This window comes from Chiloscyllium punctatum, chromosome 4 (genome assembly GCF_047496795.1).
Source record: "Chiloscyllium punctatum isolate Juve2018m chromosome 4, sChiPun1.3, whole genome shotgun sequence".
NCBI lineage: Eukaryota > Metazoa > Chordata > Chondrichthyes > Orectolobiformes > Hemiscylliidae > Chiloscyllium > Chiloscyllium punctatum.
The window spans coordinates 94,901,183-94,920,397 of NC_092742.1; the positions used below are offsets into that span (position 1 = coordinate 94,901,183).

General features: G+C 42.6%; 1 protein-coding gene across 3 annotated transcripts in view; it reads right to left on the reverse strand.

The window, feature by feature from the left end:
* The window catches only part of LOC140476551 (calpain-3-like), a 110,469-nt gene that overhangs the window by 16,991 nt on the left and 74,263 nt on the right, over positions 1 to 19,215 (reverse strand). For 2 of the 3 annotated variants that reach the window (XM_072569332.1, XM_072569331.1), the window contains 7 exons: positions 16,792 to 16,952; positions 15,597 to 15,766; positions 11,271 to 11,282; positions 10,169 to 10,377; positions 6,974 to 7,010; positions 1,879 to 1,968; positions 208 to 285 (listed from right to left, as the gene is read on the reverse strand). In XM_072569332.1, the coding sequence (XP_072425433.1) occupies positions 208 to 285; positions 1,879 to 1,968; positions 6,974 to 7,010; positions 10,169 to 10,377; positions 11,271 to 11,282; positions 15,597 to 15,766; positions 16,792 to 16,952 (757 nt within the window). Of the gene's footprint in view, positions 1 to 207; positions 286 to 1,878; positions 1,969 to 6,973; positions 7,011 to 10,168; positions 10,378 to 11,235; positions 11,283 to 15,596; positions 15,767 to 16,791; positions 16,953 to 19,215 lie in introns of those variants that run through there. The other variant, XM_072569333.1, reaches the window with a different exon arrangement.

Sequence of the window (19,215 nt, forward strand, 5' to 3'; positions counted from 1 at the left end):
TATCTTGAAATTTTGACTTTAAAATTGCCCCGCCAATGAAATTAGGTTGATTTGTCAATATTTGCCAACTTTAACCTGCTCCTCTTTTCTGAATATGGGTGTAACATTTGCAGTCCCCAGGCCTCTGGGGCCACTTCCATTTTGAGAACCAGGTTCTGGCCCCAACCTCACTGGAAGGAAGTGCTAATAGCAGTCATTATAACTTACATCTCCTGAAATCTGTTCAAAAATACGGCGGAACTGGAGGTCTTCCTCAGTCTCCTTCTGAGCTATTGTCGACAAAGGCTGACAATGGAAAGAAACTTAATCACTTAGCATCTCAGAAAAGACATTTGCATCAAAAGCCAATTGCAGTACGTGTAAAAATAATCAAAGACAGCAACTAGTATGAGCAGTTCTAATATTGTTATAAGCCTGCAGTGTGCCCTGTTGACAAGCCTGTAATGGCTGGTTACTCAAAAGGCCTCTGATGGTCAGATCTGGCAAATGCTGATAGTCAGCATACCAACAGGTAACCCCATAGAAGGCCACTGACAGTTCTATTCAATAATTCTTTTATTGCACTAGTTTTAAGCAGTCAGAAGCACGTTTATAATCTGACAGAAAACATTATTTGCAGTGTAAGGTTAATATTCCAAACCAATCAAAACACTGGGTTAATTTAGCTGCTCATGTTTCTCATTTTTAACTGCGCCATCTACAAAAATCCAGGCTATGCTGCAGATCAGCTTCAAATCACCATGCGCCTGCTCACTGATAGTTTGCTTTCCTCAAGCCGAAGTATAGATAAGCATGTAACCTCTTTCCCAGCATGCACAAGCAGAACTGTTCTAACTGCATTGCCTTAAAGATATTATTTATTCATTGAAATCCAGCTTTTCAGCCATAATAGAAGATTACTATTTGTATTTCTATCACATCTGACTGATAAATTCATAAGAAAGGATTGAAGGATGTGCAGTCAATTCTAAATAAGGAAATCTTTCATTAAAAATTCCCTTTAACAAACATGCCTCATAATCAGGACCATATAAAGGAACATTCTGGCAATAGCCCTTATGTTTAAACTCTAACCACATTTGCTGTCAAATGTGAATGTATCCTATCAGAAGTCAGGTTCTGTTGGTAATATGGTGTGTGTGTGTGTGTGTGTGTCCCTCTTTTCCTAGAATTCAGCTTTATTGCTGTGACTGTCTCTGTAGGAGTCAGATCCTGTGATGAGACTGTCGAGCTGTAGGGGGTAAAGGCCCTTTCATGTGATAGTCTTCCCCTAGGAGTAAGGTCCTACTAGTTATTTCCTCTCTCTCCAAGAATCAGGTTCTCTTGGTGAGGCTGTCACTAACTAGGAATGAGTCCCTGTTGGTGACACTCTATCTAGGAATGAGTTCCTGTTGGTAAGACTATCTAACTAGGAATAGGTTCCTGCTACTGAGACTGTCTCTATCTAGGTAATATATCAAAAGGTGAGACTGAATCTAGAAATGAGTTCCTGCTGGTGAGACTACCTCTCTCCAAGTCAGGTCTCAGTGGTTTAACTGTCCCTCTCTAAGAGACTAACCTGGTGAGATGAATTAATTCCCCCCAGCCCCATTTTCTTCCCATACATCAAGCACCTTCTCATTCTTTCCCATTTGTTCATTCACAGATGCATTTCGAAATCCCCATATTTATTTGGACCACAATTTCTATCCTCAAAGATAATTCAAAGATATGAGTTTACCCTGAGGCTCTTGAAATCTATCATATACCACTTTGTGTGTCAGGATTTTCAGTCTCTCTACTATTTAAAGTCCATTGTAAACGACAAAGAGCAGTGCATAGCATATTTCACTGATTTCAGGCTATTGCAGTCCAAGCCATGCGAGTACATGGAAAAACCTTGGCTTTTCTCATGTCTTCTGCTTTTTTCTCCTTCGCCGTCCTCGAGTCTATAGTGTTCTTACTTCTATCAGAAACAAAGATGATTGGCTAGAGGAAAGAAGGAGTCGTTACATATAATGAAATGGAGATTGCTAGAGATGCAGTATTGTTTTGACAGGTGCCTTGAAGTACAATGACTCGAGTTCTGCTTCAGTTGATTTAGCAGAATGAGCAGATGACCCATAAGAGCAGGAAAGTGCCTTCATTGATCAACATGCATTGAGCTGACTGGTCTTAACCAGGCAGTTCTGGAGTTGACTATCACTAGCTTAGCACTGGGGAAAATTGGGAACCCCTGACAACCCTCATCATCCAAATTCACTTTGGTGAGGTAGTGAAAGGCACCTGATCACTGCAGTACCTGACCCACAGAAGAAAGGATCAAGTACTGAAGGGAAGTGTCAGAAAAAAATTAACTGAAAATAAACATACCCATTTAAGAAAGACAGCCACATTTCAGGTGAGCAAGCGATTTCTTTGAGGTGGTTGAACACCTTTAGAGTTTTCTCTCCTCCTGCCTCTCAATATTGAGACTCAATGCTTCTCCTTCCTAAGCAAGAAGCTATGTTCTAACAGTACTGCATGTGTGCTTAGGCCACAAGACTTATAGGACCAATAGAAAGCTGCTTTAGAGAAACCAAGACTTGACTCCAAATCAGAGATTAAGTGTGTTCCATGAGGAGGGAGGCATTATAGATAAGGTTTTATAAAGATGTGCATGTTATAAAACAAAGACATTTACAAGCATGCACTGCAATCTGGAAACTTCAGCTACTTTCTGAAATATGCTATTAGGTCCCCAGCATAGTTAACATGGAAGTTGACATAAAACTGAGTATTTATTTCCTAGTTCTGATCTCCTTGTAACCACGACTCCATAATGACTATTAGATCATATCTGTAAACTTGTATTTCTGCCGGTAATTAATTAATTTTGTCCCAAATACCATGTGCATTTAAGTAAACAGCCAGTAATTTTGTCTTTTTAACATTTATCCCCCTTTGGACTCTATTAACTTCTGTTTTCTTTATGTGCACTCAGTGTCTCGCTGCCCGACTCTGGGTTTTATTATCCAAATAGCTTCCCTGTAATTCTGCCAGTTCCTTTTGATTTGAAAGCCCATGTTTCCCCTCTCTCAAACCATTCCCCCCCTATCTAACTAGTTTAAAGCCCTCTCTACAGTCCGAGATATTCAATTCACCAGGACATGGTTCCAGCACAATTCAAGCAAAGCCCATCTGACCAGAACAGCTCCATTCTACCCTAGTACGGCTCCATGAACCAAAAGCCATTCCACTCACACTAATCTTTGAGGTACATATTTAACTCCTTGACTTTACTTACCCTCTGCTAGTTTGCCCATGGCTTAGATAGTAATCCAGAGTTTATTACTTTGGAGGTTCTGTTTTTTAAATTTACCTCCTGTTTAAGATCTTTCAGCAATACCTCATTCTAGTCCTACCAATGTCATTGGTACACACATGGATGAGTTGAGAGTGTGGTGCTGGAAAAGCACAGCAGGTCAGGAAGCATCCAAGGAGCAGGAACTTTTGACATTTCAGGCATATGCCCTTCATCAGGAATAAAGAAGGGCTTATGCCCGAAACGTCGATTCTCCCACTCGTCGGATACTGTCTGACCTGCTGTGCTTTTCCAGCACCACACTCTCAACTCTGATCTCCAGCATCTGCAGTGCTCACTTTCTCCACACGTGGATGACGACTACTGGATTCTTTCCTTCGGCCTCAAGGAGATGTCCTTAGTCCTGACACTGAGAAGGCAACACATCATTTGGGAATCCCGTTCACTGCTGAAGAGTATCTATTCTTCTCATTATACTATTACATATCACAACAACATTCCTATTTCCTCCAATCACTTCAATGCTTCCTTGCATGAAGGTGCCGTGGTCAGTTTGCTCATCCTCCCAAATGGCCCAACTCTGGTCTGCACAGTTTGCAAGAATCTCATAACTGTTGGACAACTTCAGGAAATGAAATTCCTTGACAGTCCTGTCCCTGATCACATTACCTAGTCTGAGTGGTGTGATTGCCCTCTGGAGCAGGTAACTTTTCCCTTCCCTGATCTGGCACAATATATGCAGTTTAGATTCCAGCTCCTCAACTCAGATCCAGAGTTCCTCAAGCTGGAAACACAGTGTTCGCTCTGAATCACATCGGTGTTCAGCACTAACACACATTGTAGCAGCAGCACAAAATGGTGGGGGGGGGGGGGGGGTGAATTGTATCAGAAAATGATTTATTAACAAGAATCCTATGAGTCCAACTCCAGAATGAAACCTGTCCAAAACTAATTTGAAACCAGGCTTGAAAGCATACAGCTGGGACTCAATTTCCTAGCAGCATGCAAGGATGTACCACTCAGTGGCACTCATTTCTACTGTTTGCTAGCGAACAGAAAGTCCAAAGTTAGCCATCCATGGGCCAAGTATTTCTAAGCTAGGCCATAAAATGGTATTTGAGGAAGAAAATCATAGTATTTTGAGAGGTAGGGACAAAGTCATATTTTGGGTTTTGGGTTGAGGTGTCTCTAGAGTTAAGGCTCTTTGGGTTTATAGTCAAGGACAGAAAGAGAGTCATGCAGTGAGTGAGGGAGTGAGATAGTTGAAAAGAGTTTCATATCAGGAGAGGGAGGGAGGGAGGGGGATACAGGGAGAAAGAGAGAGAGAGAGAGAGAAGGGAACGAAGGGAAGGAGACAGGAAGACAGAGTTAGACAAAGGAGAGGAAAAGGGGATCAAGCGAGAGAGAGAAAGAGAGAGTCAGACTGTTGGAGAGAGAGGGAAGGAGCGAGAGAGACAGTCAGACAGAGTGAGAGGGAGTGAGGGAGGGAGCGAGATAGCTGGAGAGAGATTCAGACCAGGAGAGGGAGGAAGCAAGAGAGAATCAAACAGAAGGGAATAAAGGGAAAGAAGGAGGAATAGACAGTCAGACAGAGCGTGAGGAAGAGGGGATTGAGCTAGTCAGACAAAAATGGAAGCTGCTTCAAATCACAAAATCAAAAATGTCTTTTGTAGCTGCAGGTTCTTGCACAGGAAAATGCAGGCAGTCTTGCTGTAATCTATGCTTTGATCCCAAGTATGCTGAAGGCAGATTTGTTTCTGTATTGAATGTATCCTATGCTCATGAGGCAAAGGTATCTTACCCAGTTGCAAAGTAGCAACCTCATCCACAAAACTTTCTGTGCTCCTCATGATTAACTGACAGCATTGCCCTCAGTGAACCACACTCTTCTAAAAGCTTTCAGACATCATATTCCAACAAAACATACAACAGCAAAGAATGGGACAGCTCACATACCTGCAGCTGAGCCAACAGAAGATGATTGGGCAGAAACTCTCTCCAACAGTCTGATTCTCTCTTTCTCTCTCTTGCTCGATCCCCTCTTCCTCTCCTTTGTCTGACTCTGTCTTCCTGCCTCCTTCCCTTCGTTCCCTTCTGTCTGACTCACTATCTCTTTCTCTCTCTCTATATCTCTGTCTTCCCCTCCCTCCCCTCTCCTGGTCTGAAACTCTTTCACTCAGAACATGAGAGAAAAAGAACAGGAAAAGGATACTGTAGTTACATTCACACATTCAGCATCGACACAAATCCTGTGCAACTTGAATACTTTTAAAATTGTTGAGGTGCATTATCAGATGAAATACATTTCATGGAGAGTATGGCAGTATTGTTTGAATTTTCAAGCCTGCGGTATTTTCAATCCAAGATTTGATTTATAGGCCACAAATTATCTGTCTAATCGAAACTGGGCCCAACTAAGAAAAGCACCTTACTAGTTTTGGAAACATTTCACTACTTCAGAAAGAGGTTAAAATACTGTTATTGACATTACAGGACCCAGATTAGCACTTCTGTATGAGGTTCCCCATTGAGAGCAGTGGGCACCACATCAGTCACCAATAACAGTCACATTAAATGAGTAGAAGCAAAGTAGGAAATGGAACCAATCCAATTTAAATGCTCACTTCTCCATTCTACAAATAGAGATTTATAATTTTACTGACTGCCACCATGTGTTCAACAAGTTAGTTCTAAAGGAGCTATTTGTGTCAGATTAGAATCCCTACAGAATGGAAACAGGTCCTTCAGCCCAACAAGTCCACACCAACTCTCTGAAGAGTAACCCACCCAGACCCATTCCCCAACCCTATATTTAGCCCTGACCAATGCACCGCACACTATGGGCAATTTTGTGTGGCCAATTCACCTGACCTGCACATCTTTGGATTGTGGAAGGAAACCAGAGCACCCAGAGGAAACCCATGCAGACACAGGGAGAATCCACACAGACAGTGTCCCGAGGCGGAATTGAACCCAGGACCATGGCGCTGTGAGGGAGCAGTGCTAACCACTGAGCCACCATGCCACCCTACCGTGTCTTTGGCATTCAATGTCAAGTCAAGCTTCCACATAAGCTACAGATTGTTAGAATAACTCAGCCTCACCCACTTTGTGTTTCTCAACCCCAGGTACAACATTTACATTTTCCGATGGCTTTGTCGAGTGGGACTGAGCAATCATGTTGATGTTCCATTGGCTTATCCTGAGCCATTGTTGCAGAAACAAATGTGACAAAGAATCCTCACAGCCAGTAAACAGAGGGAATTTTGATCCATCAGTTTGGGCTGTATTCTAACCAAATTCGAGAAATGGTAGCACAGAGAGGAAATAAAGGAGAGTTGCTGTTCAGGAACATAACATACTTGGCAAGCAAATAAGCCATTCAAAGATACATTCCTCAGGCTTCTCCCATTCAACTTCACTGCTGTCACTTCAGAAAAGGTTTGGTGGAAACCACATTGCCATTCATAAACAGTGGAGCAAGAAACACCCCCACAGCATTTTCTGGTTACAAGACCAAATTTTAAAAAAAGTTTTAAAAATGTGATCTTTTGGGACCAAATTTTAAAAAAATTTTTAAAAATGTGATCTTTTGGGAACGAAGAGTTCTTGGAAAACCAGAATACATAAAATGTCACAATAAATATCTGCTAAAGCAAAAAGATGAACACAATTAAAGATGGTACAAACCTCAGGGTTGTCATCTACGATGTGGCTCTCAGTTTCCCTGAAATTAATAAATTACGTATACAGTTATTGTCAAAAATAAAACCTTTACATCTAAATTCTTCAAGCCATAAGTTGCAGTTAACTTCAATGTCCCAAGAATGCATGGTGGGTTTGGCTGGGATTTATAAACAAATGCAGGATCTGGATTGGCAGGAATGGATAAATAATTGTGCACTGCCAACATCTGTGTCAGTTCACCTATCGTCCCAATCTTGAGTAATTTTCATTGTCATGGTGGGCAGCCAGCAGAGGCCAATTATTGATAACAGTGGGCCTCCATTCCTGCCAATAGGGATTTACAATCAGCAATACAGGTGGCCCACAGTGGACTGGATCATGCCTATAACAACTTGACAGGCTCAGGGTGTGAAATGGGGGGGGGGGTGATGAGTCATGAGTCACATAACATTCCATCCAAACCATAATGGCTGGATGTCCCATGATGGTTCTGGATTAGTGGTGCTGGAAGAGCACAGCAGTTCAGGCAGCATCCAAGAAGCAGCGAAATCGATGTTTCGGGCAAAAGCCCTTCATCAGGAATAAAGGCAGTGAGCCTGAACGTGGAGAGATAAGCTAGAGGAGGGTGGGGGTGGGGAGAAAGTAGCATCGAGTACAATGACTGAGTGGGGCAGGGGATGAAGGTGATAGGTCATGGAGGAGAGGGTGGAGTGGATAGGTGGAAAAGGAGATAGGCAGATAGGACAAGTCCGGACAAGTCATGGGGACAGTGCTGAGCTGGAAGTTTGGAACTAGGGTGAGGTGGGGGAAGGAGAAATGAGGAAACAGTTGAAGTCCACATTGATGCCCTGGGATTGAAATGTTCCGAGGCGGAAGATGAGGCGTTCTTCCTCCAGGCATCTGGTGGTGAGGGAGCGGCGGTGAAGGAAGCCCAGGACCTCCATGTCCTCGGCAGAGTGGGAGGGGGAGTTGAAATGTTGGGCTACAGGGCGGTGTGGTTGATTGGTGCGGGTGTCCCGGAGATGTTCCCTAAAGCACTCTGCTAGGAGGCGCCCAGTCTCCCCAATGTAGAGGAGACCGCATCGGGAGCAACGGATACAATAAATGATATTGGTGGATGTGCAAGTAAAGCATTGATGGATGTGGAAGGCTCCTTCAGGGCCTTGGCTAGAGGTGAGGGAGGAGGTGTGGGTGCAGGTTTTACAGTTCCTGTGGTGGCAGGGGAAAGTGCCAGGATGGGAGGGTGTGTTGTAGGGGGGCGTGGACCTGACCAGGTAGTCACGGAGGGAACGGTCTTTGCGGAAGGCGGAAAGGGGTGGGGAAGGAAATATATCCCTGGTAGTGGGGTCTTTTTGGAGGTGGCGGAAATGTCGGCGGATGATTTGGTTTATGCGAAGGTTGGTAGGGTGGGAGCATTCTGTCCTTGTTATGGTTGGAGGGGTGGGGTCTGAGGGCGGAGGTGCAGGATGTGAACGAGATGCGTTGGAGGGCATCTTTAACCACGTGGGAAGGGAAATTGCGGTCTCTAAAGAAGGAGGCCATCTGGTGTGTTCTGTGGTGGAACTGGTCCTCCTGGGAGCAGATATGGCGGAGGCGGAGGAATTGGGAATATGGATAGCATTTTTGCAAGAGGTAGGGTGGGAAGAGGTGTAATCCAGGTAGCTGTGGGAGTCGGTGAGTTTGTAAAAAATGTCAGTGTCAAGTCGGTCGTCATTAATGGAGATGGAGAGGTCCAGGAGGGGGAGGGAGGTGTCAGAGATGGTCCAGGTAAATTTAAGGTCAGGGTGGAATGTGTTGGTGAAGTTGATGAATTGCTCAACCTCCTCGCGGGAGCACGAGGTGGCACCAATGCAGTCATCAATGTAGCGGAGGAAGAGGTGTGGAGTGGTGCCGGTGTAATTACGGAAGATTAACTGCTCTACATAGCCAACAAAGAGACAGGCATAGCTGGGGCCCATACGTGTGCCCATGGCTACGCCTTTGGTCTGGAGGAAGTGGGAGGATTCAAAGGAGAAATTGTTAAGGGTGAGGACCAGTTCAGCCAAGCGAATGAGAGTGTCGGTGTAAGGGTACTGTTGGGGACGTCTGGAAAGGAAAACACAGAGGGCTTGGAGGCCCTGGTCATGGTGGATGGAGGTGTAGAGGGATTGGATATCCACCGATACTCTCATTTGTTTGGTCGAACTGGTCCTCACCCTTAACAATTTAATAATAATGGTGAGACTATCTTGAGACAAGTTGAGAATAATTCTGGCGATATGTAACTTAAGTTTTCACCATGGGGGCACATAGTGTCAAAGACAAAACTTAGGGCAATTTAAATTTGTGATTACGAAATACTGTATCACATTTCTTAGAAACTCTTTAATCCACTTAACAAAAGATAGACCTTTTTATTACTCAGTTGTGAGTGTCTCTGACTAGGCCACCATTTATTGATTTATTAATGTCAAAAGGGCAGTTAAGAGGCAACCACCCATGGCTATGGGTTTACGGTCACATTAACTCCAACCGCGTAAGGAAGGCAGATTTCTTTCCCTGAAGACATTAGTGAACTAGATGGCTTTTTAACAACAATCATCAGCTGCCACCATTAGGCAAGCTTTTTAATTCCATCTTTTTACTGAATTCAAATTTCAATGTCTGATATGGTTGAATTCAAATCCATGTCCCCAGAGCATTAACCTGAGCCTCTGGATTACTAACCTAGTGACAATATACTACTTGGCTACTGCCTTTCACATAGTGAAGCACAAAGTCTGATTTTATATTGCAGACACTGCACCTAATCTGTACATTACAAAACTGCTCAAGTAACAGAAAGGAGAACCATTAGTTGATAATTTTCTTCAGATGGTGCTGACCAGTGAAGGAATGTTTGCCAGGGGATATTGGGAAAAGTCCTTGCTCTCTTTCTGAACATGACAAGTATCACTCTTCTATTGCAGGCCAATGATTCAGGTGAGTGAACTGCTGACAAGACATTCTCTTTGTAACACACTGTTTACAGAGTCGAGAGTGTGGCGCTGAAAAAGCACAGCAGGTCAGGCAGCATCCGAGGAGCAGGAGAATTGACGTTTTGAGCATAAGCCCTTCATCAGGAATAGGTGTTGTTTACAGAGTCACAGACTAACTATGGTGTAGGAAGAGGCCATTTGGCCAACTGTCTGGACACATGCCCAGTGAGAGCTGACTTACTCTGACAGGTTTGGTTTTTCTGAGAAGACCCTCAGGACGAATTCCCCTTCTTGGTGAGGATCATATGTTGAAGGGACAATGACATATTCCCCTGGGGGAAGGCTGAAACGTTGCGATACCTCACGCAGGTTGATATATGACTTAGACCTGCACTTAGACGCCCGGTAGAGGAAGAAATCTTTGGGAAGGTGTTGTTTATTGCCTTGCATCTAGAAAAAAGAAACAAGTGAATAATTCTGGCAGGAATAAGAAGTCCAGTGTCCTTGGTTAGCAGGAATAGTTAGGATTCCAATACAATCCCCATTCAATCCATCCCACCCAAAAACACATTGCAAATACCTGAAGAAATTGGCCAATCAAACATGCATTTCGGTATTTATCTCTATTAAAGATTCTTCTTAGTTTTATCTCCTTAAAATCATATCTGGCAGCATTTCAATAGCCCACGGGTTGCTCTATTTCTGGTGCAGACATTTAAATTGTTAAATATACCACTACTCATAAGGCCTTCTCTAAATATCCTGAATTGAGCCCATTTATCTGTTTATGATAGTCATTCCTCAATCCAATATACATTATTGTCCATTTATCACAGCTTAATTTCATTTTGTTCATATCTGAGCAATTATATTAGTACTCTAAAACTTATTTCATATTTTTTGCTGTACCTTCTGATGCTAGAGCTATCCAAATGTACGTTTTATATTTGTTTGTACAAATGATGTGTTTATAAAATTATTGCTTCACATGATATAAGATTACAAAGCAGGATTTCTCCAGACGCTTGTATGAAGAAATTAACAGAAAATAGTCACTAAAATTAAAACATAATTTCCAAGGATGGTTAGCTAACGTCAACTAGGCTGCAAATGACAAAAAGCACAACCATTTTAGAAAAGGCAACACAGCAAGAAAGAGCAAACCAGGCACAGCAAACCAGGAACTGCAAACAAGACAAGAGAAAACAAGTCACAGAAAATATGTTAAAGCAAATATTCACAACTAATGTTACAACAAGGGGAGTGTCATTAAAATAAAATGGCAAACAATGCATTAAAACATGTTACCCCAATCCATGACTATCATCTGATTGCTCATTTACCTCTTTGGGCACCTTTACAAAGAAAAGAAAAAATGTCAAACGAATCAACTCCACACAAGTCAAAATTTGCACACACTAAGGTTAATTGACAAGTTATTATCCATATGTGTGTGTGTGTGTGCGCGCGCGCGCGCGCGTGCGTGCGTGTGTTGGGGGGGGGGGAATCTGTACATGTGTGGTTGCAAGGAAAAACTGCCCTGAGTCTCTACACTTGATCAACGCCCAGTGACTCAGTTACAAAAAACACGCATGGACTGACAAGTGAGAACAAAATCAACTGAGCTGTGATTTCCTCATCCCAAAGTGAATTGGCCTCTCTTATCACGTTAAGAGTAGAGGGGGTTGATCAGATCAGGTTGAAGTTCTGGGGTAGTTGGTTTAGAATGGGAGTGGTCATGTTGGAAAGTAGTCAGGTCAAGGTAGGAGGTTGTCAGTTTATGTTGGGAATAATCAGGAAATGGTCACATAGAGGGTGGAGAGTGTCTGGAATGGGCTGCCAGAAATAGTGGTGGAAGCAAGTACAATGTTGTCATTTAAGATGCATTTAGACAGGTACATGGACCTGGAGGGATATGGACCAAATGCAAGCAAGTGGGGTTTGTGTAATTCTGAAAACTGGGCAGCAAGGGCAAGTTGGGCCAAAGAGCCTGTTTCCATGCAATAGACCTTGATGACTCTCTGAAATAAAACCTCCGTCTAACCTGCAATAAACCTGGGCCAGTCTGATCCTCCTGAGGTCCTAAGTCTGTATTATAGATCAGTGCTTTCTTATCTGAAGCATGTTTCCAATTATATTTTGTGAACAGAATATTTTGGTTTAGGTTTCTTTATAGTTTAAGGACCATGGTTTTTTTTTTAAGTTGTGGACTGAAGTGAGAAAGAACTGTGTTTTAGAAGGATGGCTGCAAGCTTTGAAATGAAAGTAACTTGACATCCATGGCAAACATATCATACATAACTCTTAGAGCATACAGTAATTAAAGTAGTTGTAGACAAACAAGAGCTGAGGATGCTACTAGGTGGCAATAGAAGTTGATTGATCTATGGACTGGTGACCAGTTACAAATGATAAGGGCTTTTTCCTTGCCAAAACCACATGATTGGTTCTCAGCTAACTAAACTGCTTGAAGCTGGATGCAAGTTACAAAGAAGGGATTTGAACTCCACAAGCTCAGAAGCTGTCTCTCTGTTCTCTGCAGTCAAAACTCACTTTACTTCTGAAGAAAACCAGTTAATGTTTCCTTCAACGTTTTCTGCAGGCTATAATTGATAAATCGAAGACAGTTTACAAGTGAACCAGCCATCCCATGCCTCTTACAAACCAGTGGAAATATTTGGTGGAAGCCAGGAAGAAACCTTCAGATCAGCAAGAACAAAATCAACCATAAAAACAAAGAACTACAGATGCAAAAACAGAAATTGCTGGAGAACTCAGCAGGTCTGGCAGCATTTGTAGGAAGAAAGCAGAGTTAGCATTTCATGTCTTCATTTTCCTTCCCATGTCTCCGTAACTCTTGGTCCCTAAGTAAAACAAAAATATTTCTACCTCAGCCTTGAATATATTCAATGAGCCAGTCTTCACTACTCACTGTGGAAGAAAATTCAAAAGATCTGAGAGAAGAAATTCTGCCTCATCTCCCTCTTATCTCCTTATTTTCAAACTGTGTCCTTTTGAGTGGCAACACCCTCACACTGTTTAACCTGCTAAGCCCATTTAGAATGTTATGATTCAAAAGGATAACCACTCAAAATTCCTCACTCCAGTAAGTAACAGCCCTGCCTGCTCTGCTTTTTGTAATAAGAAATTCCCTTCATCCCAAGAATCAACTAGTGAACCTTCTCTGAATTGCTTCCAATGCAATTATATCCCACCTCAAATAAGGATCGAGCAGATGTGGAAAGAATGTTTCCACTAGTAGGAGAGATTAGGAACATGTGCACAGCTTCACAGTGAAGGGACGACCCCTTAGAACTGAGATGAGGAGGAATTTCTTCAGGCAGAGGATGGTGAATCTGTGGAACTCATTATTGCTGAAGGCTGTGGAGGCCAAGTCATTGAGTGTATTTAATACAGAGAGAGATAGGTTCTTGATTACCATAGGGACCAAGGCAGGAGAATGGGGTTGAGAAACGTATCAGCCATGATCAAATGGCAGAGCAGACTCAATGGTCCGAATGTCTGGGTTCTGCTCCTATACCTGTGGTCTTAAGGGGAGCAAAGTTGTAAACAATACTCAAGGTGTGGTCTCACTAAGGTGTTGCACAGCTGAAGTGAGACCTCCTTTTATATTCCATCTTCCTTATGTTGTAGTTTGTAGGACCTTGCTGTCTGGCAAATATGCTGCTGTTTTTCAAATTACAATAGAGACTGCACTTCAAAAATATTTCAGTGGTTATTCACAACTCTTTGAGGTTATGAAAGATTAAATATAAATGCAATTCTTTTGATGACAGCACATTTTAATCTATGAGAACAGCCACTACCTTCCTCATTCTGCCTGAAATTTAATGAACAATGTTAAATATTTACCAGGTTGATGCAGTGGCATAATACTAGAGTCATAGAGACAGGCCTGTTGGCCCAAACTAGTCCATGCTGACCATAATGTCCATCCATGCTAACCCCATTTCCCTGTACTTTGTCCATATCCTTCTAAACCTTTCCTATCCATGCATTTGTCCAAACATTCAAATGTTGTTAACATACCCGCCTCAACCACTTCCTCTGGCAACTCATTCCATATGCGTACCAACTTCTGTATAAAACAGTGCCCCTCAGGTTCCCTTTGATTCTTTCCCCTCTAACCTTAAACCGGTGCCCTCTAGTCCTTGATTCCCCAATCTTAGGAAAAAGACTGACTGCATTCATCCTATCCATTCACCATCTTATACACCTCTATAAGGTCCCCCCCGCAGTCTCCTATGCTCTGAAGAAAAAAGTCCTAGCTTATCCAACCTTCCCCTATAAATCAGATCATTGAGTCCTGGCAACATCCTTGTAAATTTCTTCTGCACTCTTTCCAGTTTAATAACATCCTTCCTATACAAAGGTGACCAAAATTGAACACAATACTCCAAATGTGGCCTCACCAACATCCTGTACAACTGCAACATAACTTCTCAACTTCTATACTCATTGCCCTGACTGATGAAAGCCAGTGATGCCAGAAGCCTTCCTCACTGTCCACGATACCGCCTACTTTATTGTCATCTACAAACTTACTAATCATGCCTTGTATATTCTCATCCAAATCATTGATATAGATAACAAACACAATTGGTACAACACTGACCCCTGAGGCACTCCACTAGTCATAGGCCTCCAGTCCAATAAGCATCCTTCCCCTATTACCCTCTGCTTCCTACCATCAAGCCAATTGTGTATCCAATTTGCCACTTCTCCCTGGATTCCATGCAATCGAACCTTCTAGAGCAGCCCACTATGTGGAACCTTATCAAAAACCTTATAGAAATCCATACAGACGACATCTACTGCCCTGCTCTCATCAACCTTCCTGGTCACTTCGTCAAAGAACTCATAATAAATTTGTGAGGTATGGTCTCCCACACATAAAGCCATACTGACTACTCCTAATCAAACCCTGTCTTTCCAAATGCATGTATATCGTATCTCTTAGAATCTTCTCAAATAACATACGTACCACACATGTTAGGACTTACTGGTCAACAGTTCCCATGTTTTTCTTTGCAGCCTTTCTCGAATAAGTGCATAACATTCACTAACCTCCAGTCTTCTGGGACCTCACCTGTGACTAACGATAATGCAAACATATCAGCCAGGACCCCTGCAATTTCTTCTCTAGCCTCATGCTATATCTTGGATATATCTGGTCATACATTCAAATACATCCAACACATCCCCTATTGTGATATGGAGTGTTCCCAAGATATCAGCAAGTTCCCAAGTCTTCATATCTTTCTCAACAGTAAACACAGTAGAAATATTCATTAAGGGCCTCGTCCACCTCCTGCAGTTCTACACATATATGTCCACTTTGGTCCTTGAGGGGTCACATTCTCTCTCTAGTTATTCTTTTTCTTTAAATATACTCAAAGACCATCTTAGGATTCACCCTAATCTTCTCAGTCAAGGCTATCTAGTGCCCCCTTTTCATTCTCCTAATTTCCTTCTTCAGTAAACTCCTGAATCCCTTATTTACCTCCAAGGATTCCCTTGATCTCAGCTGCATGTACCTGAGCCATGCCTCCTTTTTTTTTCGGTCAAAGCTTCAATATCTCGTCATCCTAGTTTTGCTCTGTCAACCTACCTCTGAATACTTTATGAATATCCCAAACAGTATCTACCTCATAAATAGCAAATCCAATGGTATGGAAGTTGACACCCATCCTGCGTTCCTTCCGCCGATTCTTTTGCATTAGAGCAACAACAAATGTGCAGAGGACCTCGGCAACTTCAGGATCATCATCCTCCTCACAGAGTTTCAGTCGGTACTGAGGATTCGTCCAGAATGTGTCTTAAAAGAAAGAACAGTATGTGCATTTATAAAATCATCAACAGCATGGATAGGACGACTAGCCTATTTTCATTTTCCTAGAGTGGAGGTGTCAAAAACTAGAGGACACAGGTTTAAGGTGAGAGGGGAAAGGTATATAAGGGTCCCAAGAGGCAACTTTTTCACACAGAGGGTGGTGTGTGCATAGAACAAGCTGCCAGAGAAGATGGTGGAAACAGATATAATTACAACATTTAAATGGCATCTGGATGGGTATATGAATAGGAAGGGTTTAGAAGGATATGGGCCAAATGCTGGCAAATGGGACTAGATCAGCTTAGGATGTCTGGTTGGCACGAACTGAAGCGTCTCTTTCAGTGCTGTATGATTGCATAACTCACTAACAGGCGGGAAAGAGATTGGTCTATGGCTGATCTGTACTTGCAGTGTCTAAAACTAAAGAGAAAAAAGGAAACGAAGGGATAGGAAGCAATAGTAAGCTGAAAGAAAGGGGAGAGTCGACACAACTAGAGAAGACCAAGAAAAAGAAAACAGTAAGATAAAAGAAAATAAATGAAAAAAGGGCATAAACATATTGAGAGAACAAAAGAAGAAGAAACACAAAGAACAAACTCTAAGAGTATGGGAGAAAGACGCCAAAAGTAAAAAGCAATAAACCTGGTAATTTATGAGCAGACACAAAAACAAATCAATGAACACTTTAGACTGCTATAAAACCAAGTATTTTCAGGAGTGGAACAGGTTACAGCCACCCAGGTGGGGGTAACAAGTGCCTCCAGCACATATTTGATTCTGACTAGCGTCTGAAATAAACGGATGAATGATCATTGTATATCATTGCTATGAAGTTCAATAGCAAGATGAATGCCTTCTAAATATGGCTGCAGCATCTTATCAGGATAACCAAGGTTGGGCAATAAATGCTCTCTTGGTCACACCACATCTTAAAATGAAATGGAAGAAGTGATAGATAGATGGAAGAAGAGAAGAGGCAACTATTGATAACAGAAAACATTCAGACCGACCTGGATAATTACGGCAGCCCCCAGCTGAACAGCCTTTTACCCATCGTCCTTCATTGATAGATACTGTCCATTTATGGAGCTTGTCATCACCCAGTGTATCTGGTGTCAGGTTACAAATCTCCAGCTTTGTGAAATTCCTCTTAAAATCATCAAAAGACATCCTGCATATAGCATAATGAAGAAACTATCACAAAAACATGGTTTCTGATCTTTTAGTTACTATGTACAGTTCACAATGTTTTAATGATAACATGAGAAGTAGAGAACATTACTGTCTCCAACTAAACAGATCAGAACTTCCCAAGACTCAAGACTCCCTAAACATTCCCCAATGGAAATTATATATCAGAGGAGGTGGAGGCCCAGTTTAGCTTCTTGGTGAACTCATCTATATTCATCACCTTTGACATCAGTCTTCTCTTCTATATCCAAGTAGCTATATCACACATACCTGATTAATAATAATCAGGGAACAGAACTTGAGTTTAAAGCAAGACAGGACCAGCCAAAGTGGGATCATGGCCAGGGTCTCTAATGGAGGGTTAACATGAAGGCAGGTGAAGCATGATGGAGGGAGGCTCAGCAGGTAGGTCCAGGAGGAGGACAGAATGGTTAAAGGTAATAAGAAATAAGGCAAAAGATCAAAGACTCTAGATAGGGTGGTAGTCAGATATTCTAAGGTGTTTAGATGAAGGAACTGGGTAATGTTAACAGCAATTAATATTAAGGGTCAAAGGCAATGTGAGGAAGCTTGAGAGTAAGCGGGGACAGGGGTGTGGAGGTGGATGAGTTCCAGCTACAGTGTCACTGAATTAGTGTCCATTGACATAATTGCTAAGAAAGTGTTAGCTTGCTAGAGATCAGGTGTTGTCAAGAAATTTTTAACCTGTATCAAGTAGGTTGTTACAGATAAGGTCACTGTGTCACCGGAGGAGTTTTTGATTTGTCCATGGGAGAAACATGTATTCCCTTGGTCAACTGCAGCTTCTCTATGAATGAAAGCCAACTCAATAGAGGTGTTCATATCATTGCTCACTTTTTTCCACAGTTCACTTGTGGATTTGCAATGATGGAGGAGAACAGAGGAGGGCTTTGGTCACATAACAAAGGACCTCAAGGCTGACAGAGGTGGAGGCTAGGAAGAATCAAACTATCCTACTGACGAAGAGTATCAACATGTCAATGTATGCTCAGCTCTTGCATCTCTGCACATCTCAGGACCAATGCCAGAGACTGACCTGGGACTCCTACGAGAAGAGTTTTAACCTCACTGATTTGGAGGGAACCCCATGCCAGTCACTCTGAGATAGCTGTGCCTCTAACCTTTGACAACAGTGGATATGTGACATCTCCAAGGCTGCAACACATCTCCAAGGGGCCAATGAATTTACTTGTGAAATAACTCCACGGAAGCTGGTATCCCATTACCAAGTCATCCTTAACTTACACGTGCACAGTACGTGGGCTCTGATCAGCAAGCTCGGAGCCAGTCCCTCAAGTGAGGAGAATCTCTGAGACTCCTGTTTTTTTTGTTCTTTTTCTTCTCTTTTCTTTTTCTTTTTTACCCCCACACTACCACTTAACTGTGGTAGTGCTTATTTTTTTCCCCCAGCACCCATGGTGTGTGTGTGCAGGTGTGAGACACGGTGAAAGACACAAGGTGCACGAACCTTTATTCGATTTCCACCACCAGGAAGAAAAGAAACACCCAAGTGGCCAGTGACAAGCAGTGCCCTTCACATCAAAGGGTAATGCTGTGTGATCAAACAGTGAAAGGGAGGGAAGGGAGAGACTCCTGTTTATATCTGGCAGCCAGGACTCCCTTACTGGCCCAGGTTAACAGCCTCAATCAGGGAACTCATACTCAATGAAATCCCCTGGCAAACCTGGTTCTAATCAATACAAGGAGAAAGTGAGGACTGCAGATACTGGAGATCAGAGCTGAAAATGTGTTGCTGGAAAAGCACAGCAGGTCAGGCAGCATCCAAGGAGCAGGAGAATCGACGTTTCGGGCATGAGCCCTGAAAAAGGGCGCAAGCCCGAAACGTCGATTCCCCTGCTCCTTGGATGCTGCCTGACCTGCTGCGCTTTTCCAGCAACACATTTTCAGCACTAATCAATACAATTTGATTCACAACACTCTGAGGGCCAGACCATAACAGCAGTTAGCCTCAGGGTTATTATATGGTTTATATTGATAACAGCCATCTGTAATTGTAAATCAGAATGGGTATCACTCCCTTATGGTTCAAGTTATCTGTAGCCACTAGAAAAGAATTATGCAAGGTATGTTTATTTCCCAAGGTGTTCTCATGATTTTAAGGAAATCCCAACTGTCACATCTAATTAAGGTCTCTGTCCATGTGTAAGGTTGGATCTTATTGACAAAAGCTATTCCTTCAGAGTGGCTCATGATACCAATGG